At 42.1% G+C, this 23,647-nt stretch overlaps 1 protein-coding gene and 1 long non-coding RNA gene across 20 annotated transcripts in view; one reads left to right on the top strand and one right to left on the bottom strand.

The window, feature by feature from the left end:
- CACNA1D (calcium voltage-gated channel subunit alpha1 D) overlaps nt 1-23,647 on the top strand; it is a 455,958-nt gene that overhangs the window by 347,112 nt on the left and 85,199 nt on the right. For all 19 annotated transcript variants that reach the window (XM_053289171.1, XM_053289170.1, XM_053289177.1 and 16 more), the window contains 6 exons: nt 834-925; nt 2,620-2,779; nt 7,360-7,487; nt 7,631-7,727; nt 8,818-8,920; nt 11,440-11,541. In XM_053289171.1, the coding sequence (XP_053145146.1) occupies nt 834-925; nt 2,620-2,779; nt 7,360-7,487; nt 7,631-7,727; nt 8,818-8,920; nt 11,440-11,541 (682 nt within the window). The remainder of the gene's footprint in view (nt 1-833; nt 926-2,619; nt 2,780-7,359; nt 7,488-7,630; nt 7,728-8,817; nt 8,921-11,439; nt 11,542-23,647) is intronic.
- LOC128342178 (uncharacterized) lies at nt 7,348-19,688 on the bottom strand. The gene is made up of 4 exons (XR_008314820.1): nt 19,655-19,688; nt 19,061-19,118; nt 11,994-12,076; nt 7,348-7,440 (listed from the first exon to the last, which is right to left on the bottom strand). It is a non-coding gene; the product is annotated as an uncharacterized LOC128342178 (long non-coding RNA).

Genomic DNA, 23,647 nt, shown 5'->3' with positions numbered 1-23,647 from the left:
AACAATATCAATAAGTCCAAGAGGACACTGGTGTGCTTAATGAGCAGGATCAAGGTAGCTGTAAAAGGCAAGGCCTCCTCTGAAAAGTGCAAATCTTGCCCAACTGGGAATAAAAATAGATCGTACACTCTCCATGCATGCAGACTCTTTCATGCACTCACTTGCCCGCACATTTCCCTGTCTCAGAAACATATATATAATACACACACACACATATATATAAACACACACACACACACACACACACACACACACACACACACACACCTTGGCTTGAAGCCAAGATGAATCCTTCAGTCAGGAGCCAGCAATGTAGCAGGGAGGCAGGAGGAGGAAGGTGAAGAGTGAGCTGTTTCCCAGTCAGTGCCCACCCCCCCCCCGGACATTTGTGTCCCCTCCACGCCTTATTCCATGATAGCTACTGTATATCCCTGAGGACAAATCTTGAAGAAGGATCAGCATGACTTCTGTGAAGGAGAGTCCTCCCCCACCACTAACATCAACAAGCATCTGGTAGATATTACATACCTGGACTTCCAAAAATGTTTAAAAACTAATTCCCTCACCAAAGGTTCCTGAGAAAACTTAGCAGTCATGGGATAAGATGAGGCATATTTATGAATTGATAGTTGGTTAAAAGAAACAGGAAGCAGAGGATAGGCCTAAACAGGCAATATCTACAATAGAGCCCTTAAGCAGAGAAAGCATCCCCCAAGGATCTGTACTAGAACCAATGCTGTTTAATTTATGGATAAATGTCATAGAGCTGGGGTGAGCCTTGAAATAGGTGGGTTTAAAAAAAAAGTTGGATAAATGTTTATGCTTTTTTTAAGGTGTTTGGCAAAGTTGCTCTGAAGGATGGTAGTCAAATTAACCGGAACAACAACTTCCAGACCTTTCCTCAGGCGGTGCTGCTTCTCTTCCGGTAGATTTTACTTGTTCTCTTGTTTTGTTTTGTTTATTGTTATATGTATATACCATCTTACATAAAATATCTTGAGGCAATTTCCAGGAAACGTATTTATATACTTAATTCTTGTAGACGTGTATGCGTGGGGATGTGTGGTGGACCTCTTGCGAGAGTGGCGGAACTCTTGTGAGAGTTTTCAAGCAGGACAGAAAATAGCAATGGTGGGTGGTGGAGCAACGCCAGCGGGAGAAAACGGGCTGGCGGCTGACAGGCGGCTGGGCCAAACAAGGGGCGCAGATGCTCTGCACTCAGGCCAACTAGTTAAAACTTAATCCAGCAGAAATCAGTAGCAATTGAAAACACATAGTTAAACCATCAAAGGCAGCTCATACAACAGCACTAGTAGAAACAGCACCCCAGAGGACAAAGACCTGTCTAAAAAGCCAGGTATTCAATGGCCTTTTAAAGTTAGTGAGGGAGGAGTAAATGCCCATTGGGAGTGCATTCCATAGCCTGGGAGCAATTACCCATTCTGTGTGCATGACAGTTGAGCCTCTCTCAGTGTCAGCACATGGTCCCGAGCACACTCTGATGATCTTGTCAAATGGGCAGAGACCTTTGGAAGGAAGTGGTCTTTCAAGTATCCAGGGCACTATCTGTTAAGGGCTTTTAAGGTAATCACCAGCAACCCAAAACAAATTGGCTCCAAAAAAAATTGGCAGCCACTGCAATGGACTCTTTCAGAATGGGCATAATGTTCTCAGTGGGCAGCCCTGGACAAAATCATAGTTTTTCTCTGTAGTTTAATGCAGCTTACTCTCAAGTCATTGCTTACAATGTAAGCCTGTAAATCCCATTGTGTTCAGTGGATTTTATTAGAACTTACTCCCTGTTAAGTATGCAAAGGATTGCAGCCTAAGAGACTGCAGCATAGTCTTAGGAAGCAAATGGTCAGAGGTGCACCTAGGTAGTTTTGGAACTTTTGGAGCCCCCTCCCCCGCAAAACAGTATTTCTTTTAATACATTTTTTACGTGACCACACCACCTGGGACAGACTAAAATGGATTTGGAGGCCCCCAGGGTGTGTGGAGGCCATGGATTTTGGCCCCGAAGTCCAGGGGTAAGAGCACCTCTGCAAATGGTTAACAGAAAACTAAAGCCCTGTGGAATTTGTGGTAAACTTCATATAGTCAGGGATGATGGGAGTTGTCGTCCGGGAACAGCTAGAGGGCCAAAGTTGTGCAGCCTGTTATGAAGAATGAGAATACTAATCTTAGATCTGCCTGCTTATTGAACAACTCCTCTGATGTAAGAGTGAGTTATGATTTCCTGGAGTGGCCTGGGCACGCAACATGCAAACCTTATTTCTTTTCCTTGCAAAGTAGCTTGCATTGAGATGGAAGGGCTGGCTCACTAGATGTTTCATGGGCAGGAGCTAAAGGGATTATTTATGTAGTGTGCCATGGTCTGATATATGGGATCACTTTTGACACAGCAGCAACTTTTGCATTGTTCCCAGGAGTTCCATATTTGCTGGAGCAGAGCGATGGTCACTGTGCACATTCATCCACTGATGTATTAGTATGTCCACAGAGCCTCTGTACCAGGCCCTCCCATAACACTGTGTAGGAACATCTTTAGAAAATATATCCTTGTGAATTAAACAATGCTGTTTGGCTCATTTGATCTTTTGTTGTCCTGTATTAAAGGTGTGCAACAGGAGAGGCTTGGCAAGAAATCATGTTGGCCTGTATGCCAGGAAAACGGTGTGATCCTGAGTCTGATTTTAACCCAGGAGAAGAATTCACATGTGGGAGCAACTTTGCCATTATTTATTTCATCAGTTTCTATATGTTGTGTGCTTTTTTGGTGAGTCTGGAGACTGGAACGCACTTTAACATTGTGAGGGGACAATATTTTAGCTGGAAAGATACTAAAGAATAGTTCTGTGGGTTCATAAAATAAAATAACTTCATACTCTGCACTCAAAAACAAATGACCATTCCTGTCAGCAACGTACTCAGAACTTCTAGCATGGGTTTCTGCTGAGCAAACTGAAAGGATCTAGTCTGTCACATTATGATTTCATATACAACATGTTGGGATCATATATGGCTCGATCCAGCAGAAATGTCTTTCCACGGGCTTGCACCTATAGTTATGTTTTTAAAAAAATCTGTTTCTGCTTAGAGCCAGTTGAAAGGCAATATATTGTCTACTGCTAACAGAGCAAGGAGGCACCTTTTTAAAGCAGTGATTCTCTTTTTTTTAGCAGGGGGAGAGCAACTGGCCCTATCTAGCCCCCCGTACAGCATCCCTCCAGTGGCTCTTGCTGGTGTCTATCTTATATTTCTTTTTTAGATTGTGAGCCCTTTGGGAACAAGTAGCTACTTTATTAATTTATTTATATCCATGTAAAACTCTTTGGGAACTTTGGTTGAAAAGAAGTATATAAATATTTGTTGTATTCATGTTTCCTTTAAAGGCTCATATTCCATGCTATTGTTTTTGCTTAATGTAGCATATCATTTCCTTTTACGGGCGTGTGTGTGTGGTTTAGCAATTTTCATTATCAAACCTAAGGGCACAATCTAGCCAAAGTTAAACTGAAGTCAAGTATGGCGAGGAGCCTTGTGTTTGCCCCCTCAATCATTTGTGCTGCTTGAGCATTTAGGCTGAATGCCCAGAAGCCCCCAAAGGGACTCTCAAGTGTTTGAGCTGAATGCTGAGATGGCATCAGAGCTCTTATCTTCTGCTACCCTGTGTTGCTTTACCCATCAGCAAAAACAAAAAGCTCTCAACCTGGAGGAGGGAAATGGGGTAGTAGGCAATGAAGAGCTTCAGCGATGATGGGAGAGACCTGTCAGGCCTCACCTTCTGTAGAAAAATAATACTCTAAGTGTCTTTGCTCACGGGGGCTCATTGAGGCTGGAGTATAAAAGTCGTCAGAGTGCCACTTCCAGCCACAGGAAAGGCCCACATGGTCCAGTGTTGGAGGTCTCCATTACAAGCTACCTCATTCCCATTCCCCAAGGTGAGAGCTTTTTGTTCTGGTGGAGAGGGGATGTGGCAACAGAGGGTAGGGCTGCAAGCAGAACTGAGGGGGGAGTTGTTCAAGATATGCTATGCTCGCCTTGATGGAACTTGTAGCAATTCAGTCAGGGATGCTTGTATGGTTGAACACCCCGACATCACCTCTGTATTTTACTATATCACGATTTTATACAGGTTTTCACCATTAAGGTTTTAAGTGGCCGAAACCAGAGTGTCTTAAGAATGGCCTCTTAAGAATTGTTGAATCTGCCTGGCCCCTGCTGCATGACTTCCTTCCATCGGACGTACGGAGGGTGGGCATGAGGCGGGGCCTTTTCTGTAGGAGGACCAAGACAGTGGAACAAACTTTCAAAAGAAATTTGCCCAGCCAAGCACAGCTTGTCTTTTGATGAGTGGCTACAACTTTCCTATTTTTAAGCAGACTTTTAGGTAGCCATTTTTTAAAAAGTTAGATCTTTGAGTACTGCCGTTTTTGGGTTGTACCCTAAGTGGTGCAAGTGCAATAGCACTTGTTTAAGCTTGTTTTCCCTTCTCCTTACTTCAAGGGTGGCTCAGGGGGCAACTAGCTAGTACAACAGCCTTGCGTTAACACAACATCCTTGTGCAAGGAGAGTATTACTACTACTACTACTACTACTACTACTATTATTATTATTATTATTATTATTTATTTCAATTTCTATACCACCCTTCCCAAAATGGCTCAGGGCAGTTTATACAGAGAAATAACAAACAAATAAGATGGATCCCTGTCCCCAAAGGGCTCACAATCTAAAAAGAAACTTAAGATAGACACCAGCAACAGTCACTGGAGGTACTGTGCTGGGGGTGGATAGGGCCAGTTACTCTCCCCCTGCTAAATAGAATCGCCACATTAAAAGGTGCCTCTTTGCCCAGTTAGCAGGGCCAGTTGACCAGTGATTAGTCAGGATGTTGCCCAGAGGGTCATATCCTAACAAGTGTGAGTCTAACAGCACTCATGCAAGTTACCTTTCCTGCCCCTTCCTCCCTAGGAGCCCCCTGAAAAGCTGCTTTTGGGGGTCAAGGACCCTCAGGAGCGGCATAGTATATGGTTTGGGGGTCTGCAATGGGAGGGAAGAATTCTCAGAAACAGGGTGGCGGCACCTTCCACAAGTGAAGCTTCTGCACAGTTCCTGGGGACCCCCCTCCACTCTATTTACTATTTGGAATATTTATATACCACTTTTCAAAGTGGCTTTACATAGCAAAAGAATAGAGAAGATGATTCTGTATCCCCAAATGATTCACAATCTAGAAAGAAGCATAAAGACTCCATCAGTAACCGCTGGCAGGGAAGCTATGCTGGAATGAATATGGGCAACTGCTGTCCTTATATCTAGTGTTGTGCTAGCACAAACATGGTTGCATTTACACAACAAGGCACACAACCTGTGATACTCATTTGTTTTGCAGGAAACCTTTTTGCAGGAGCACAATTCAAAAAGTCCCTGTGTTTTAGTACAACTACATCGTATTCTTGCACTAACACAAATTTGTTCATTGCACAAATGCAGTAAGGATGTCAGCCTCTGAAAATACATAAATAGGTTAGACTAGTTTTGTCTGTGTTGACTACCAATGGCTCTCCAAGGCCCGAAACAGAGGTCTTTCCAATCACCCACTATTTGATTCTTTTAACTAGAAATGGCAGGGACTGGAGCTGGGACCTGTAGTTGTTTGTTAAATCTGTGTGTCACATTTCAGCATCAGGCCTCAAGACAACTCACAATAACATATAAACACACAATCTACACAATAGCATAATTCAGTTAAACAATATAAAAGAGCAGTGTCATAAAATAGACAACAGAAGAGTCAAGCAAAACTATCTATGTCAAGGAGCAAAGATCAAGACAAGTTGAAGGCCCATCTAAAAGTAACAGTCTTCTCCAGCCTGTAGAAGGTTATAATGGAGGAGCCAGACAGGTCCCTTGAAGAAAGAAATTCCAAAGTCTGAGAGCCATGACTGGGAAGCCTTGTCAAACCAACAAGTGTATTTCAGATGGAGAAGGAACATGGAGCAGAGCCACCTTAGCAGATCTCAATGGGAGAGCAGAATTGTAGGGCATCAGACAGTCCTTTAGGTATCTGGGACCCAAGGCATCTAGTGCTTTAAAGGTATAACAAGCAACTTGATTTGAGCCCAGAAATATCGGGTGCCAGTGCAGGTGACAGCAGCAGAGTCATATGCTTCAAATATGTTGCTCCTGCCAGCAGCCTAGCAGCACCATTTTGCATAGTGCATTTCCAAACACTTTTCAGCGGAAGCTTCGCATGCAGCCCACTGAAGTAGTCTAAATGGTGTGTGACAAAGGCACATATGTTCATGGCCAGATTAGCCTTTTCATGAACAAGTCAGAACTGTCACATTAGGCAATGCTGTGCAAAAACAGTGGTGGACAGATGCCTAAAAATAGGGCAAGATCCACAAATACCCCAGACTCTGAACATCAACGTGATTAACAATATTCCCTCAGCTGGAACCAGAATCACGACGACATTGTGCACCCCCTTCCCCCACCCCGCATCTAGATAGAAAATTCAGAAGAAAACCATGGTAAATGGTATCGGAAGCCACTGAACGGTCCAGCTGTACCCACAGGGGTGCATTCACTCTGTAGAATTTCTGGTGTAGGTCACCCCACCACCACAGGGCAAACAAGGTAGTCCCCAAACCAGACTGAAATGGATAATGATAATGAGCACCATTTAAGAAACATTTAACATGCATAGTCATAGCATGTATTCTCTCACTGTTTTGGTTCCTCCTGTGGTGATATTTGAAGGATGCTGTGGGCATGTGCAAACGTTGTACCATCTCATGGCCAAGTTCCACCCTCTCTTCCCTTTCTGGCATTAATATGATGCCATGTTATGTCTACATCAATACTGATGCTGCCTATGGTTAGCTTGCACTGACTAGGATTTGAAGACTGTTTGTAATCTCTGGTTAAAAACTAACCATGTGTTTCGACTTCATTATGGTTAGTTCCGAAAAGGAAAGGGAGAGTGAAATTTGCACATGATGGGAAGAAAGGAGTGGGGGGAAGTGTGTGATCCTGTAGGACTATAGTTAGAAGATTAGGTACATGACTGCACTGACCCCATTTAGAAAAAAATGTAATGTATGAAGGAATACTATGAAAACTAGCAACCTTTTTTTTTTAAAAAAGACCGCAAACAAAACAATATGTTTGTTCATGACAATGAGGTTTAGTTACATCAGAACTTACAATTTTATATCAATATCACTTACTTTGTTAATCTTTCACAGATTATATTCAAAATCTCACACATATATATGGAACAACATTAATCATTTGCATTTTTCCATATTAGTAGAAATGTAATTAATTCCTTTAATTGTTTTTAAGATTATTAACCTCTTTGTGGCTGTCATCATGGACAACTTTGATTATCTGACACGCGATTGGTCTATTCTTGGTCCACATCACCTAGATGAATTTAAAAGAATATGGTCAGAATATGATCCTGAAGCAAAGTAAGTTAGATTTGTCATTGTGCTCCCATGTGTGCCTACCAGTTAAATGGGGGGAATGCAAATTCAAAACAAAACAAAACAAAATTTGATTAATTTAATAGCATGTGGAAAGATTTCATTAATACTGTACACCTTTTTTTTAGGGGGAGAATAAAACACCTTGATGTTGTTACATTGTTGCGACGTATACAACCCCCTCTTGGTTTTGGTAAATTATGTCCTCACAGAGTTGCATGCAAGGTAGGCTTTTGTGACTTTCAGAGTATTTACTCAGTTATTGCATCAGTATTTCTTATTAATGTTTTTAGTTAGTGTAAGGATTCCTCTAAATTCAAGGTGTCTAATTTACCATTTCTTCTTTTAAAATTATTTTGTATTGTTCTAACAACAATATTTCCATCTCCTGTCCTTGTCCTGGCTCATTGATTCAGAACACTATATGGGTGAAAGTGGTGGTAAAGGAGTGTAAAGAAGTTTTGGAGAGTCCAGATGCAGTCAAGACTGCAGACCCCATTGCAGATCCCATTGACCATGTAATTTCACCTAAAATTCAGGTGCAGTCTTTTGGTGCGGGGAGGGGGGATGCACACTGAAGACTAAACTATATGTAATTCGAGCGTTTTGTAATGGGAGCTCCCAATGTCCCTTTATCTTTCAAAAAGCAGCTCTGAAGGGATGGATTTGGACTGGGGTCATGGCACGTGGGAGATATTCTTAGCCTCTTTCTACACTGCTGACACTTCCCCTGCACCTCCTTCTGCACTGCAGGGCATGTGCACTCATTCCCCAACTTAACTTGTCTCCACAATGCTACTACTAATTGTAAAATGAACAATTGATGGGTGTGATTTGTGTCCCTGTTTTTCCCTTAATCGTTTCAAGGATGTGTGTGAAAGCTGGAGTGTGTGGGGAAGAGGTTAGACTCCTCCCTCCCCCTGCATTATTGCCCCAACCCAAATTGGTCTTTAACATGGGTGCTTTTTGGAAAAGGGGGGGGGGAGTCTCATTTTATTTATTTATTGAAAACATTTATATCTCATCCTTCCAGTGCAATTCTGCCCCAACCTAATATCTAGTTTGGTCCTAAGACTGTAACCATTTTCACACATAAGGTTTAAAATCACATTTGCTGTGTATATGAACACTGTTAATGCAAGCAGAAGCAGAAAAGAGCATTTCTAATGCAAAATAAGCCAGTGTAGGTTTTACATTCATTTATATTTTTACATATGAATTTTATCTCAGATTCTTCATAAGTATGTATGTATTTTCCAATATATGGCCAACTTAAACCGAGATTTCTTTGTTGTTGTTGTTTTAATATCTGCAGAGGTTGGTAGCCATGAACATGCCCTTAAACAGTGATGGAACAGTTATGTTTAATGCTACTTTATTTGCTTTAGTAAGGACAGCCTTGAAGATCAAAACAGAAGGTAAGAGAATAAATGCATTTTTCCAAGACACACTAAGAAATTGTGCAGTACTCTGTACTGAGAATTTGATGTAGCTAGTGGTCATCCCTGTAGACCTTCCTACATATCTTTCTAGGTACTCCCAAGTGAACTTTTGGGCTGAAGTCCTAGGTTTATGAAAACCTTTTCCTTTACTGTCAAAAACAGTATAAGGAAAACCCTTGAATTGTCGAATAGAATTGTCTTCTTGACTCTCCTCAGATGGAGATGAGAGAATATTGGCCTTGAAGCACCCAGGGATGCTGACTACGGTCTTGTACAAGCCATCGTATCTAAGCTCTATCCTGTGTGTTTTGTAATTTTTGCAAATAAAAGCTTTCTTTGCAGTAGGCAGCCCTCTGTCTTTCAGGAGCTTTAATCACTGTTCTCACAATAATTCAGAAGCAGTTGCTTTTAAAACCATATCTGAACCCCATGATTTGCAATTGCAGTATTGGCACAATCATTTCATGTATATGAAATTTCCATGAAGTTATGGCTGTTCTTCAAGGAGCCACAATGGATATGCCTCCTCCATCCTATCCTATTTAATTTAATTTTTAATATGTTGTACAACTGCCAGTTGCTGTTTCTCTGTTGCCTCAGAAAAATCTAAACCAAGCATTATCTCTGCTCCTTGGGAGGCAAAGAACCACAAGAAGGATGACCTGATATAGATCTAAAGGCTAAAGTGAGGGCACAACCCTGCCTCCCAAATATTAAATTTATATCATTGGAAGAACTGTTTGTTTTGTACTGTATTGCAGCAATATTTCTTCATATTTCGGTTATTTAAAAAGAGGGCCTCTTGGCCATCTGACAATATTTGGATGTCGAAACGTAGCGCTATTTATGTGATTTGCTTAAGATAGAGAACAGAAATACATAGACTGGTGTTTCAATATAATCTAATATTCAGAATAGCTAGTATCCAAAGAACCATGAGTGTAGTTTCAGCTCAGCTCCATGAGGCTTCCCCTCACAACCCTCATCCTGCAGCCCTCTGAACTCAGTATCCTGCCAAAAGCAGATCCAGAGGGTCAGAGACCTTAAAGAAAAGTGTGCAGTGTGGTGCAGAGGCCTGCAACTAGAATGGTGGTGGCAGAAAGTGTACTGAAAGATTATACAAGTGGAGGTGCCTTCTGCTCATGCCCTTTGAATTCAAGCCAGTAGATGATCTTTGAGCACGTCAAATGTTGATCTAAGGCACTCATTCAGAGAACAGTTTTTCATTAACATAAGTATTAATCCCATTTCAAGATCCTCTATGCTCTTTCAGCCATATGAAATGAGAAGGACCCATTTTTTCTCAAAATAAGGAGGACCAATCACATTGGCTTTCCTTTCAATAGCCACTTCAATACATGCACAAACAAAAATATCAGCGAGAGCAAAACTTGCACATGGTGAAATATCTCCACTGGGCACCAGGTGGTCTGCACCCACTCCTTTGTGTACCCACTCCTTTGTGTATTCTTTGTGTACCCACTCCTTTGTGTACCTACTCCTTTGTGTAAATCATCTGTCATTATTATTCTGCCAAATCTTTGCCCATGGAACTTTTCAGGGTGAAAGGACAGTTTCAAAGGATGCATCATGAAAACACACTTTTACTTAAAATGGCTTCTGCTAAGTGGGCAAAGAAGCACTTGCAATTTAAATGTGGTGTCTCTTTTATATTTCAGAGGAGAAGAGCAGCTGTTCATCCTAGTATAGTGTCTCTACTAGTAGCTATTGCTGGTATATCCATGGTGTTTCTTTTTAAGTTGTGAGCCCCTTTGGCATAGGGAACCATCTTCTTTTTGCTAGATAAACCACTGAGAAAAGTGGTATATAAACATTCTAAATAATAGCATATTATTCTGATGCAACAGTGGTGACTTCCAGACTGAGGCTGTGTTGTTGTGTGACCGAGGGAAGGAGTGATTTGCAATGATATTACCTTCCTTCTAAATGAGTTGCATGATCCTCAAGGATTATTTTTTTGTACACTGTGGATTTCAGAGGGAAGGGGAAAGCATTGCAAATTGCTCCTTCCCCCATTCATGTAATGGCACTGCTTTAGTCTGTAAATCAGCACTGCTAATCTGGTTGTCAGCCAATGTGATTATATCATGTGATTTCATCGACAACCAGATCTGGCTATATGATAACATCATGAAGGCGTATTAGAATGAGCAGGAAGTATTGCTGTTATTCTGAATAGACTTATTGACAAACTATGTGGCTACTCAAATTTTGGTTATGTGATGATGCCAAAAAGTCTTATCAGAGTGAGAGCAATGCTTCTTGCCCTCACTTAAATGGCAGCGATTCAACCCATTTTACACTGTACCCGCAATCTCCAAAATAGGGGCTGAGTTTCATGGGGAGTGAAATTTATTGCACAGTCCTAATCATAACAAAAATAAAAAAGAATTGCCATCTTAACATTTTTGTTTCTCAAATAAAATTTAAGTTTATGAATATGCATCACCACCTCCCTCCCTCCCTCTCTCCAGGTAACTTAGAGCAAGCAAATGAAGAACTCAGGGCAGTTATAAAGAAAATCTGGAAGAAAACTAGCATGAAGCTCCTTGATCAAGTTGTACCCCCAGCTGGCGGTTAGTGAGATAATCTTTTGCTGTTTAATATGTTTCAAATATTAACATATAATTAAGGGTCTGAATAAATAATTTGACACTAAAATCACTGGTTAATGTGTTAATCAAGTAACAAAACACTGATGCTGAAGCAGTTATTCAAGACATTTATTCCTATTTAACAATTTTTTAAAAAAACTAATCTCTCTCTACTAATATTTATTCAAATGTGTTTAAGGAGATGACATTCCGGGAAAATGATAAACATTGCTATAAATTACTCATGTCTGTCTAAACATTTCAGTTTACAGGTTTTTAAAGAATGATCTGGGGTGTGATCCTTTGAATCCATTAGAATGGGTTCTGTGCCTGCGCTGAAGCCTTTCGGTGTGGAGTACTACACTTCTTCTCAGCGCTTGCGCCCCACCCCATGTGACCACATGGCTATTTAAGGCAGGAGGAAATGCCAGTACTTCAGTTCCTTTGCAACCGCCATAGCAAACTGTTTCCTCGGTCACTACGGCTCCTCGTGCTGGTTCCTTTATCTGAGTGAGTTCTAAAAGAGAAACAAGTTGTGTTATCAGTTTATCTAACTTTTGCTGTGTTCTGTGGACTACGTGTTTTGTGTAACAGACTATTTACGGAGAAAGATCAGACAGATATTTTGGCTTTGAAATCGGAATGACAATGGATGCCCCAAAATGCTTAGAAAAAAGAACGGAGAAAAAAACTTTTATACGCTGCTCAAATTGCAAAGCGAAATTACCCTCACAAGATGGCCATGTTTATTATGTCTGGGGGAAGCCCACAACACCTCCTTTTGTAAGGTTTGCCAGTTGTTTTCAAAACAAACGTGATGCAACCGGGAGCTTTGATTGAGGGCTGTGCTTTACGATGATGCATTAAGTTCCCCTAGCCTATCTAAACAGGGAACCCATCCATCTCCTAAGAAGGATGGCTCGAGGGCTGTGGCTATAATGCAGTCTTAAACCCTTGTCACCTACTTTTAAGTCTCCAAAAGCTCTGAAACAGCAAGGGGACAAAATGGCGGACACATAAGAGCATGCCAAAAAAGTAAAAGTAAACTTCAACGTCAAAAGCAACTCCTTCTCCAACTTCAGCACAGGAGATAGTCTTTGTGTTGATATCTAGACCATCGACACCGACTGCTTCGATATCAAGACAAGCAGCACCAAAACAAATGACATAGATGCCTGCTTCTACATCAAAAGACCCATCACAGACATTGACAAGTTCTGAACAAGCCCTTGCAACGACACTGAAAGATCAAGCCTTGACATTGACAAATGCTATCCAAATCCAGGCATCAGCATCGAGGGAACAGACTATAGCATGTCGACGTTGACATCCACAGCATCAAAACCATCAACACCGAGGCTTTTATCTCCACCGGTGCCTAAGTCAGCTCCAACATCGAGAGCACTTTCTTAGTCCCTGGCAGTAACGCCATTGAGGTCCCCATGAACACCAAAGGCAAAGCAATTGACCTCAACATTGAATACTTCGGTAATAGTAGACACTGTTACAGCTCGATACTGAGTGCCGGTTACATTCGAGGTTGAAGAAGAGGACTCTCCAGGTGTTAAAGAGGTGAGCGTGTTGGATCCAAATACTGCACGGTCACTACTGTCAATATTGGTCTCCAACACTTCTACTCCATCAACTTTTAGGGAATTCCCACAATCAGAGGAAAGACAGACACATTCACTACCTCCAGAAATGACCTATTCAAAAGCACCCTTTACTTTAACAGTGGTACAATGGGCCACTTTGTCTTCCTAGCACACATGTGGATTCTCTCATGGTGTGTCTCCGATTAGACAAGCGAGTAGCCTAGGCCAAACTTCCCCAGGAATGGCTTATAATTATGAGGAGGATAGGTCATGGAGGTCTGCAGGGTTCAGTGGAAGCAATCCTCTGGCCAAAGCTTATTCACAACCTATTCCACTATGCACATTGGCAGGAGGGGATGCTCATTCTCTGGTACCAAGCAAGGTGGTGATGTCAATGGCTGCAGCCACACAAACACTCAGAAGCTCCATCTCCTTCAAAACCGGTGCTGGTTGCAAAGCAAACACAAACCAAGGAGAAGAAAGTTTCATCTGCTGCTGTCCAAATAGAATCTTGGGAACTTATGATGCCCCCAACACCTCTGGTTAGGGAACATCATCCACATCCCTCCCCTGCACCATCAGGTGACAATCCCCATGGTTCATCAGACTTCAAATCAGATACTGAATCTGCTGACTCTGACCCTTCACCTGATGCCCTGGTGGCGCAGTGGTAAAACTGCCGCCCTGTAACCAGAAGGTTACAAGTTCGATCCTGACCAGGGGCTCAAGGTTGACTCAGCCTTCCATCCTTCCGAGGTCGATAAAATGAGTACCCAGAATGTTGGGGGCAATATGCTAAATCATTGTAAACCGCTTAGAGAGCTTCGGCTATAGAGCGGTATATAAATGTAAGTGCTATTGCTATTGCTATTGATGTGGCAACACCTTCACAGATCAGATCAAAATTTATTTTGGTCATAGACTAGCATGTAATCAACAATTTACAGTAGCATTCAATTGAGTGATAAAAACTCTATGAAACTTACAAACAATAAAACAGAACTTGGCCACAAGTTCTCAGAACTTCCGCCCTTCACGGAAACCCGCCTGCTCAGCTGCCAGAATTCCATTAGATTCAAACTAATTCAATAATTTTTCAAGGAGATGTCTGGCATACAGTTTACTGATAATATTAAGTAGACTAATTGGCCGGTAATTACTTGGGTTGTCTCTTGACACTTTTTTATGTATTGGAACAATTATCGCAATACCCCAGTCTTCAGGTATTTTAATGGTGGAGTCAATAAAGGTGAATAACAAGGCTAATAGGGGAGCCCACCATTCCATATTATTATGTATGATCTTGATTGTAATGAAATCAGTCCCTGGTTCTTAAAATCCTTTTCTTGAGACAAAAAGTTAGTTCATGCATTTAAATCCTATGCTGAAGGCTCTACTGCTTTCTCTACTCAGACCTTAATAGTTTTGAAAAACCAGTACAAGTAATTATTAAAGAATAAGAAAATTCAAGCCACCAAAGCGGCATGAGCTAACCTGATAGCTGCCTCTAAGCTTATTTTGCCCAGAAACATGTCGACAACCTGTGCAACTGTTTCAAAACAGGCATAATATGGTATCTCCAAGTTGCCCCGGAGACCAGTCTGGCTTCCGCATTTTGAACTAACTGAAGTTTCCGAACTACATACAAAGGCAGCCCCACGTAGAGCACATTACAGTAGTCAAGCCTGGAGGTTACCAGCTGGTGCGCCACTGTTTTGAGGTCGCCCTCAAGGAATGGACACAGCTGTTGAATCAGCCAAAGCTGATAGAAAGCCATGGGCTCCACCTGAGATACCAGGGTGAGGCCTGGATCTAGGAGTACTCCCAAGATGCGTACCTGCTCCTTCTGGGTGAGTGTAACCCCATCCAGCACAGGAAGATCTAACTCATCTCTCAGATTCTGATCCCCTACAATGAGCACCTCCATCTTGCTTAGATTTAGCTTCAATTTGTTATCCCTCATCCAGCTCATTACTGCCTGTAGGCAGGCATTTAGGGAATGAACACCATTTCCTGATGATGCAGATGAAAAACAGAAGTAGATTTGGGTATCATCAGCATACTGATAACACCCAGCACCAAATCTCCTGATGACCTCACCCAGCGATTTCATGTAGATGTTAAAAAGCATTGATGACAAATGGAGCCCTAGAGGGACTCCATATAACAGCTCCTGTTTTGAAGAGCAACTGTCACCAAGCTCCACCATCTGGAATCTACCCAAGAGATAGGAGCGGAACCACTACAAAGCAGTGCCTTCTAACCCCAACTCCCACACACGACCCAGAAGGATACTATGGTCAATGGTATCAACTGCCACCGAGAGATCCAAAAGAACCAACAGAGTCACACTCCCTCTGTCGATTCCTGGGTAAAGTTCATCCATCAGGCCAACCAAGACTGTCTCAACCCCATAGCTCGTTCTAAAGCCAGTTTGAAATGGGTCTATATAATCAGTTTCCTCCAAAACCGCCTGGTTGGCCACCACCCTCTCAATCACCTTGCCCAACCAAGGGAGATTGGAGATTGGCCTATAACTATCCATTGCTGAGGGATCCAGGGAAGGCTTCTTAAGAAGAGGTCTAACTATTGTCTCCTTCAAACATGGAGGCACCCTCCCCTCCCGCAGCGATGCATTTATGATATTAAGTAGGCCATCTCCAATCTCCCTGCTAGATCGAAGCAGCCAACTCAGGCAAGGATCCAGAGAACAAGTGGTAGGCTGCACTGCCCCCAGCAGCTTATCCACATCCTCAGGAGTCACAAATTGAAGCTGATCCAACCTAACACTGCAAGAGGGAACGCTGGACACCTCTTTCATAGACCCTGCAGAAATAGTGGAGTCAGCCCGAATACAGGAGATTTTGTCCACAAATAACCCACTAAAAGCGTCACAGCAGAGCGCTTCCAGGAACTGATTTGAAGCAGAAGGAGCAGAAATTATACTCCTCATGACCCAGGATAGCTCTGCTGAACGTGAACCCGCAGATGCAATGCACGCTGACCAAAATCCCTTTTTTGCCACACGCACTGCTACCGTGTAAGCCTTCAAATGGGTCCCATGCTGCATCCTGTCAGATTCAAGCCGAGTTCTCCTCCACTTGCGTTCCAGTTGCCTACCCACCCACTGCAGCCCTCTCAGCTCCTCAGTATACCAGGGGGCCATTTTTGAAGCAGGTCTGGAGGGACTTTAGGAGCAATCATGTCTACTGCCCTGTTAAGTTCCTTATTCCAGGCTCCCACTAGGGCATCGACAGAATCACTGGCCACACAAATTTCAAAGCCCTCCAAGGCCTTTTGGAAACCTGCTGGGTCCAGCGGCCTTTTTGGGCGGATCATCCTAATAGGCCCATCACCCCTGCCGGGGTGGGTTGTGGCCGTGATAACAACCTAAACCAGGTAGTGGTCCATCCATGACAGTGGGGAAACCACTGGATCCCCCACCCATGGAACACCCCCCTGATCCGAACAAAAGACCAAATTGAGTGTGTGGCCGGCAACATGGGTTGGTTCAGAAACTAATTGGGATAGGCCCATAGTTGTCATGGCTATGAACTCCTGAGCCGCACCAGACAAGCCAGCCCCAGAGTGGATATTGAAGTCCCCCAGCTCAGTTAGGCAGCGGGGTGAACGGTACACCAACAGAATCCCCAATCTATCCCTAGTTCCCAGCCTCAGAAATACACAATATATTAAATCAACTGTCTCATAGGGGCCCTGGTAAGGGAGATGGTATTCTTGTGGACCACAGCCACTCCACCATCACCCTGCCCACTTCCCCTAACCTGCTCAACAACAGAATAACCTGGAGGGAGAAGCTCAGCCCACACTGGACCGCTCACCTCCCCCAACCAGTTCTCAGTTATACATGCCTGGTCAGCTCCCTCATCCATGATCAAGTCATGGACAATTTCGGTCTTATTCTGAACTGACCTGGCATTACAGAAGAGCAAGGCCAGGCTCTGTGGGTAGTTGGAGCTGCTCCCCAAGGCCTGACAGTTGACAAAGCAGTTGGAAGTCGAAACAGTTACTAAATTACTAGTTTCACTTCTCCTGTAACAGCCAGCTGCTCTGCCAGCGCCATTTCTTCTATTCCCCACCACTACAGCAATAGCCACCCTAGAACTGCTGGATGCACCCCCCGCACCATCCTACTCAAGAGAACCCAAACACATATCTGCAATGAGGCCTGGCACAACTCAGTACAATAAAAACAACCCTCTAGCTCAAACCTCCACCCATCCATGACATAGCCTCCTCCCAGCCCTCCGTCCCACCTCAAAGGTCCAGCCCCCTTCGGCAGCCAACTACGCCGTCAGCTACGCCTAGGCATGCCTTCAGAGATTTATAAGCCTCTAGCAGCCCAGCAGCCCCTCCTACTATGAGAGACTGATGGGTTTGCAACAGGTGTTAAGTGTCAGGCACTCTTGAAGGCAGCAACTGGAACTCCACGGCTGGAATGGCACAGCAAGCTGGCAGGCAGCTCCTCGTCTGGGCTGAAAGATGGAAATACAGCCTAGAGGGGACCAGGTGTTAAAGTCCAGACAAGGTGGTGGGGGAGGGGGTCAAGCCCTCTAACCTGCTCCTGCAACAGTAGAGTTGCAGGAGCAACTCTAGAGTTGCAAAGACACATAAATTTCCTGGAACTCTTGGCAGTTTTCCAGGCTATGAAAACATTTCTACAAATGCTCAGAGGGAGAACTGTGCAGTTACAGTTGGACAACACAACAGTGATTGCCTACCTAAACAGGCAAGGGTGGTGGTGGTGCCCAGGTCACTCTGCGCATTGATTGTATAAATTTGGCACTGATGCATCAGAAACAGCATCACCTCATTCACATAAAGGGGACGGAAAATGTCCTTGCAGACTATCTGAGTTGCTCATTCACCAGGGAAGAGTGGCACGAGTGGGAATTGGACAAGTACTTGCTTCCAATATTCAGAGCTTGGAGGTTCTCCCAAATAGACGTGTTCACGATGGCACTCAACGCCAAATGCACAAAATACTGCTCAAGAGCAGGTCACAACATACAGTCATTAGGGGACATGTTCCACATGGACTGGTCACAACACCTATTGTACATATATCCTCCTCTGCCTCTGATAGGGAGAGTAGTGGCTCATATTCTGACCTACCAAGTCAAATGCATCCTGATCACTCCATAGTAGCCTTGACAACCATGGTTTCCGCATCTACTCAAACTGTCAAGACACACATATAGGAGGCTTCTTCAGCGCCAAGATCTTCTGTCATGAGAAAACGGTCAAGTACTGCACCCAAAGGTGCACACTCCTCAGCTAACAGCATGGAAGATAGCTAGGCTTCTAAATAAAACCTTATTTAACCAGAGGAAGCCTTCCACTAGGAGAAACTATGCTAGTAAATGGAAGAGGTTCACTTGCTATGCTACCACGAACGGTTGTCACCCTCTGAATGTGTCTTTCTGTGAGGTCCTGCTGTACCTTACCATGCTAAAGAACTCTTTGCTTTCCAATGGAGCATAAAAAAAGTTTCACTTAGCAGCAATCTCAGCAAGGCACCCGGGATGGGATGGGAAAACAGTATTTTACCAGCCCAGCTGCAAGAGTTTTCTAAAGGGTCTCACCAATCTGTATTCTCCAGTAATACAGCCACTGCAACAGTGGAGTATATCCTTGGTTTTTTCCACACTAACAGATACCCCCTTTGAGCCCCTGGCTACAACTAGCTTGAAGCTGGTTTCTCTAAAGACTGCCTTCTTGGTGGCTATTACAACTGCCCACAGAGTGAGTGAACTTACAGCCCTAAGGATGGATGTGCCTTATGCACATTTCTACCCAGATAAGGTGCTGCTACATCCTGACATTATTTTGCTACCTAAGGTTGGGACAGACTTCCATATAAACCAAGGCATTGTGCTTCCTACCTTCTTCAGCATTCCAAGAACAGCTCTTGAAAAGACCCTGCACTCCCTTCTGTTATTCCTGTCAAGAACAAAAGCGATTAGAAAGACAAGAAAAGTATTCATATCCTGCAAAGGAAAGTCTATGGGTCAGTTCTTGTCAAGACAAAGGCTTTCCCACTGGCTAGTAGAGTTAATCCTAATGATTTAAAAGTTACAAAAAGTATAGCTGCCTAAGTCTATCAAGGCACATTCAGCAAGTGCTTACGGGTGCCTTAGCAGTTCATTTATCTGGCATATCATTTTGGGACATTTGTAGGGCTACAACTTGGTCCTCAGAACAGCCCTTCATAAAACACAATACCCTTGACTTGCATTCTACAGAGGAAGCAAATTTTGGGAGTGGTTTTCTCAAAAGTGTGTTACAGTGACACTACTGCTCCCTCCTCCTAAAGGAGCTAACTAAACACCCATTCTAATGGATTCAATGGATCATGCCCCAGATAAACAGGTTGCTCACCTGTAACAGATCTGGTAATAATCCCTTGACATCCATTAGGCCCTCCTGATCCATTAGACCCTCTGCAGTAGTGCTTAAGTCTTCTATGTAGAACTCACCTAATTCTCCAAAGTTGTTCAACTGCTCCAGCAGTCTTCAAGGAACTGAAGTACTGGTGCTTCCTCCCTTCTTAAATAGCTATGTGGTCACATGGGGGATGGCGCAAGCGTCAAGAGTTGCTGTGGAACTCCACACCGACAGGTTTCAGCGCAGGCACAGAACCCATTCTAGTGGATGTCAATGGATCACTACCAGATCATCAATTACAGGTGAGCAACCTGGGTTTTTTGCTACATTAGCAGAGTTGTTTTGCTCTTGATTTCAGTGTTATATATACTTATTGACTCCACTATTTGCTGGTAATGAAGTTAGTCCATATTTGCACTAGTTCAGCAGAGTTTGGAGTATAATTTAAAGGTTTTAAAAAATCATTATTACTCCACTGATTTTAATACATTGGTTGGAACTATTCAGGTAGCTGAGTGTGTTACGCTATGTAGGATGATCTGTTAAACCTTTACTATTAGATCACGAACTGTCCATATTATACATATACATACGTATAAATTTATATATTTCTTTCTTCCATATAAAATGATTATAAACTGTTGATTGTAAATCATGACTAGCTTGTCATGTTTTAAAAGTGCAGAATCTGTTGCATAGTACAATCCATCTCAGTCCCATCCTAGACATCTAAGAGCAATCCATTTCAGTACATTATCTGATGTCTTTTATAGCTTACTGTACTTTTATAGTGTTATCGCAGCTTTCAAGACGACTCTGGCTCAGGTTTGGAAGTAAGACTCCAAGATCTCATTTCCGATAGCGGTGGAGGCTGAGCTCTCTCCAAAGGTGACATTCTCAGTCTCTAGGGGAGAGAGAGCATGCTGGCTGCCCTACTCTTCAGCATGGCCCAAGAAACAGCATTGGCTTTGTTGCTGGAAGAGCCACTGGCAACTGGCAACCAGACTGGGAATGTCAAGATGCCAAACAATATCTAGGAAAGTCCAGCTGTCAAGAAGGGAATTGATACTGCACATTTAAAACAATTTGTCTGTGTTCTACTCTGCTCTTTTCTAGCCTTACACCTGAGTGCTTGCATGGCCTAGATGAATTGCTGTGTTACTTGTAACTATGTGCTTGAGCTTTTTCTGCAGCCTCTATTCCTTTCAACTATCAGTCTTTTCAGAATATTCTGAAGCAATTCTGTTTTAGGGTGGTGGCATGGAATTAGTGTTGCCTCTGGCCAACTTGATTCCCCTTCTTATTATTGAAATACAGATGCATGCTTCAGAATAGCAAGCCGTGCCTGCCTAAATTAAGCACATGGAGACCCTTTACTGATTATACGTTTAGAATTAACCGTAATAGAGTTCCTCTTCAGAGTGCTATTTAAAGTTTTTTAAAGCTTCATTTCATTGCTGCTTACAAAGTGGATATTGGTTTTTAGCTGTGCTAATATTCATTTCTATAGACATATTTTGAAAACACAGTGCAGCTGGCATATCTAGAGCAAAATAATAGAAAATGACATTAAAAATACAAAAGCAGAGCATCACCAAATTGTATAGCACAATATAGAAAGTCTTTATTGGATGCAGTCAAATCCTTGCAGAGTATAGACTAGAATGAAAAAGGAATTGACATTTCCTTAACTGTTCATATTTGAATTAAAATAATTGGCATACAGAAAAAATGTTGATGATGCCTGCTGATTCCTACTGAAAAGTAATAAATATCCTATCAAAATGCAAGATATGAAAACTGCAATTAAAGTAATGCTGTGAGCTAAGAAGACTAAGTATTGATGATTTTATCTTTAATCTCAGACAAAGAGTTCGGATGTCATGAAAAGTATTATTATATATAATACTGAAGGTAGGACTAGAACCAATAGGTTAAAATTACAAGGAAGCAGATTTATGTTAGACATTAAGAAGAATTCCCTAACTTCATATGACCAGGGAGTTGAGGTAAGAGGGTGCACTTGTGCCTTTCTACCTCTCTATAAGCCCAGGTACAAAACCTGGCTATCCCTGTGAAGAGCATTGGGATAGGAACTGATCCCAGGGCTCCACACGAGCAGCCTTATGCAGGCTTTCACAGGCTTTCCCTGGTAGGGCTGCTTGTGTGAATGGCTTTATTGTGATAGAATAGCTTAGATTTTTTTCCATTAATTTAACATCTTCCAAATAGGAGCTGAACAATTTGAATGTGTTGGCTAAGAAAAAGCCAAATATTTGTTTCTGACTGATAAATAGATGTAATTAAGAAATGATACTAACACAATGAATTATTAATGTAGACTGATTAAAAATCTCAAACTACTTTGCAAAATCCTAAGTGCAATTTAGCATGAATTAATATTGTTAATATAAGATGGAAAGAGGACGGAAAGGCCACTAAAGTCCATGTTCTTTGTTTTTACTCAAGATTTTCTCCAAATTCCTCATCCTTTACCCTTCAGAGCACACTAAAGTTCATCTGATGCCCTTTGTCCTTTTCCAAAATTTGTTTTGCTGAAATACTTGAATCTCCCTTCAATTTTGATTTCAACCTAGTTAGTGTATTATCACTTCTGCTTAGCTGCTTTCTTTCACAAATCTATCTAGCTATGTCTGTCTTGCTTAAAGTAAGAATTAAAACTGGCTTAGACAGATTTTCTTTTCATTTTGATTTCATGAAACAATCTGTGGGCATGTCTCTTTGGAGCACACAGCTATTTAACTACAAATCATGAAACTGCATGTAAAGGTAGCTGATCTGCAGGTGTGAATTGTGTGTATAACAATATTAACAGGTACACTGCAAATGCAGGGGGGAAATATGAGAGGCCGACTTTAGGCATGCTATAAGTTTGCGTTATTATGGTAGAAAAGTGTTTCATTCCATTCTGTTTATTTGTTTTCCAGAAACCATTTTATATATTATTTCCTTTTTAGTGTTGTTCATATATTTCAAAAGAAATAATAAGGATGGGGAAAACCTTTTGAGGGGAGAACTTGATCATGGGCATAGTACTACAAACAGTTTTCTTAACAAGACATGTACACTGTACACATTAACAAGACATGTACATGTACACATTAGCCGCCAAGGTCTCCAGGTTCATGGATATCATACAAAGAAAAGTCCTTTCCCTAGTTTTTGCTACAGCAAGGCAGCAGCAACAACCACCAAATATCTCTCTCCATTCAAGAAAGTCCTAAGTGGATGCACTGTATTACAAAGTTTCCTTCTAGAGCCTCTCACACATCTCTGCTGCATGGACTATCCAATATTGACCGTCTGAAGAACTTGTACAGGAACTTTATGTGCACAATAGAGCATCTACGGAGCTTTTAGCTGAACTATTGTGTTCATGCAACAGAAATGTGTGAGACGCATCAGTTGTACAAAAGACAAAATATTTCAGATATATTCTCAACAAAATGAGGAATTTGCTAATATAACAATTTCCAAGAAATATTATACATTCAATACAGAAAAAGAAGAAGCTCTAAAAATACAGTAAAATAACTATGGTGAATTTTTTAAAAAGTATTTTTGCTCTTAGGACCGGATGCTGAGGTGCTGGATCCCCTAAACCTGCATTGTAATCAATGGAGTTTTATGGTCCTAGGTACCTTTTTGATAAGGCATTCGTCAGATGCTGAAAGCAGGCTCAATAATGCTATTTAAGAGATGGCATGGAACAGACTGGGCTCCCAACCAAGCTACTTTAAATCTTTTTTTCTTTCTTTTTTTTTTTTGTAAACTATCCTTTGACCCTGCTAATGGTGCTTTAAAAACAAAACAAAAAACAAGCTCAATGCAATCTTCTTCTATCTGCACTGTTATTCCAGTCAGGAGGACTATGGCCAATTTCAGAGTTTATTGTTCCTGACATATATTGTTTAATTCAGTTATCATGGAATTCTTTAGAGATAACATAAGAGTTTATTTTCACAATAACCTCTCAAGTATAAATAGTATAAATTATGGTAATTGAAACTGGAATTTTAGAAAGATGTTCCAGTGAATTAATTATTTCTTTATGACTTCATAAA

Source organism: Hemicordylus capensis, chromosome 2 (genome assembly GCF_027244095.1).
Source record: "Hemicordylus capensis ecotype Gifberg chromosome 2, rHemCap1.1.pri, whole genome shotgun sequence".
NCBI lineage: Eukaryota > Metazoa > Chordata > Lepidosauria > Squamata > Cordylidae > Hemicordylus > Hemicordylus capensis.
The sequence above is the reverse complement of the archived record's forward strand: the minus strand, read 5'-3'. Positions and strand labels throughout refer to the sequence as shown.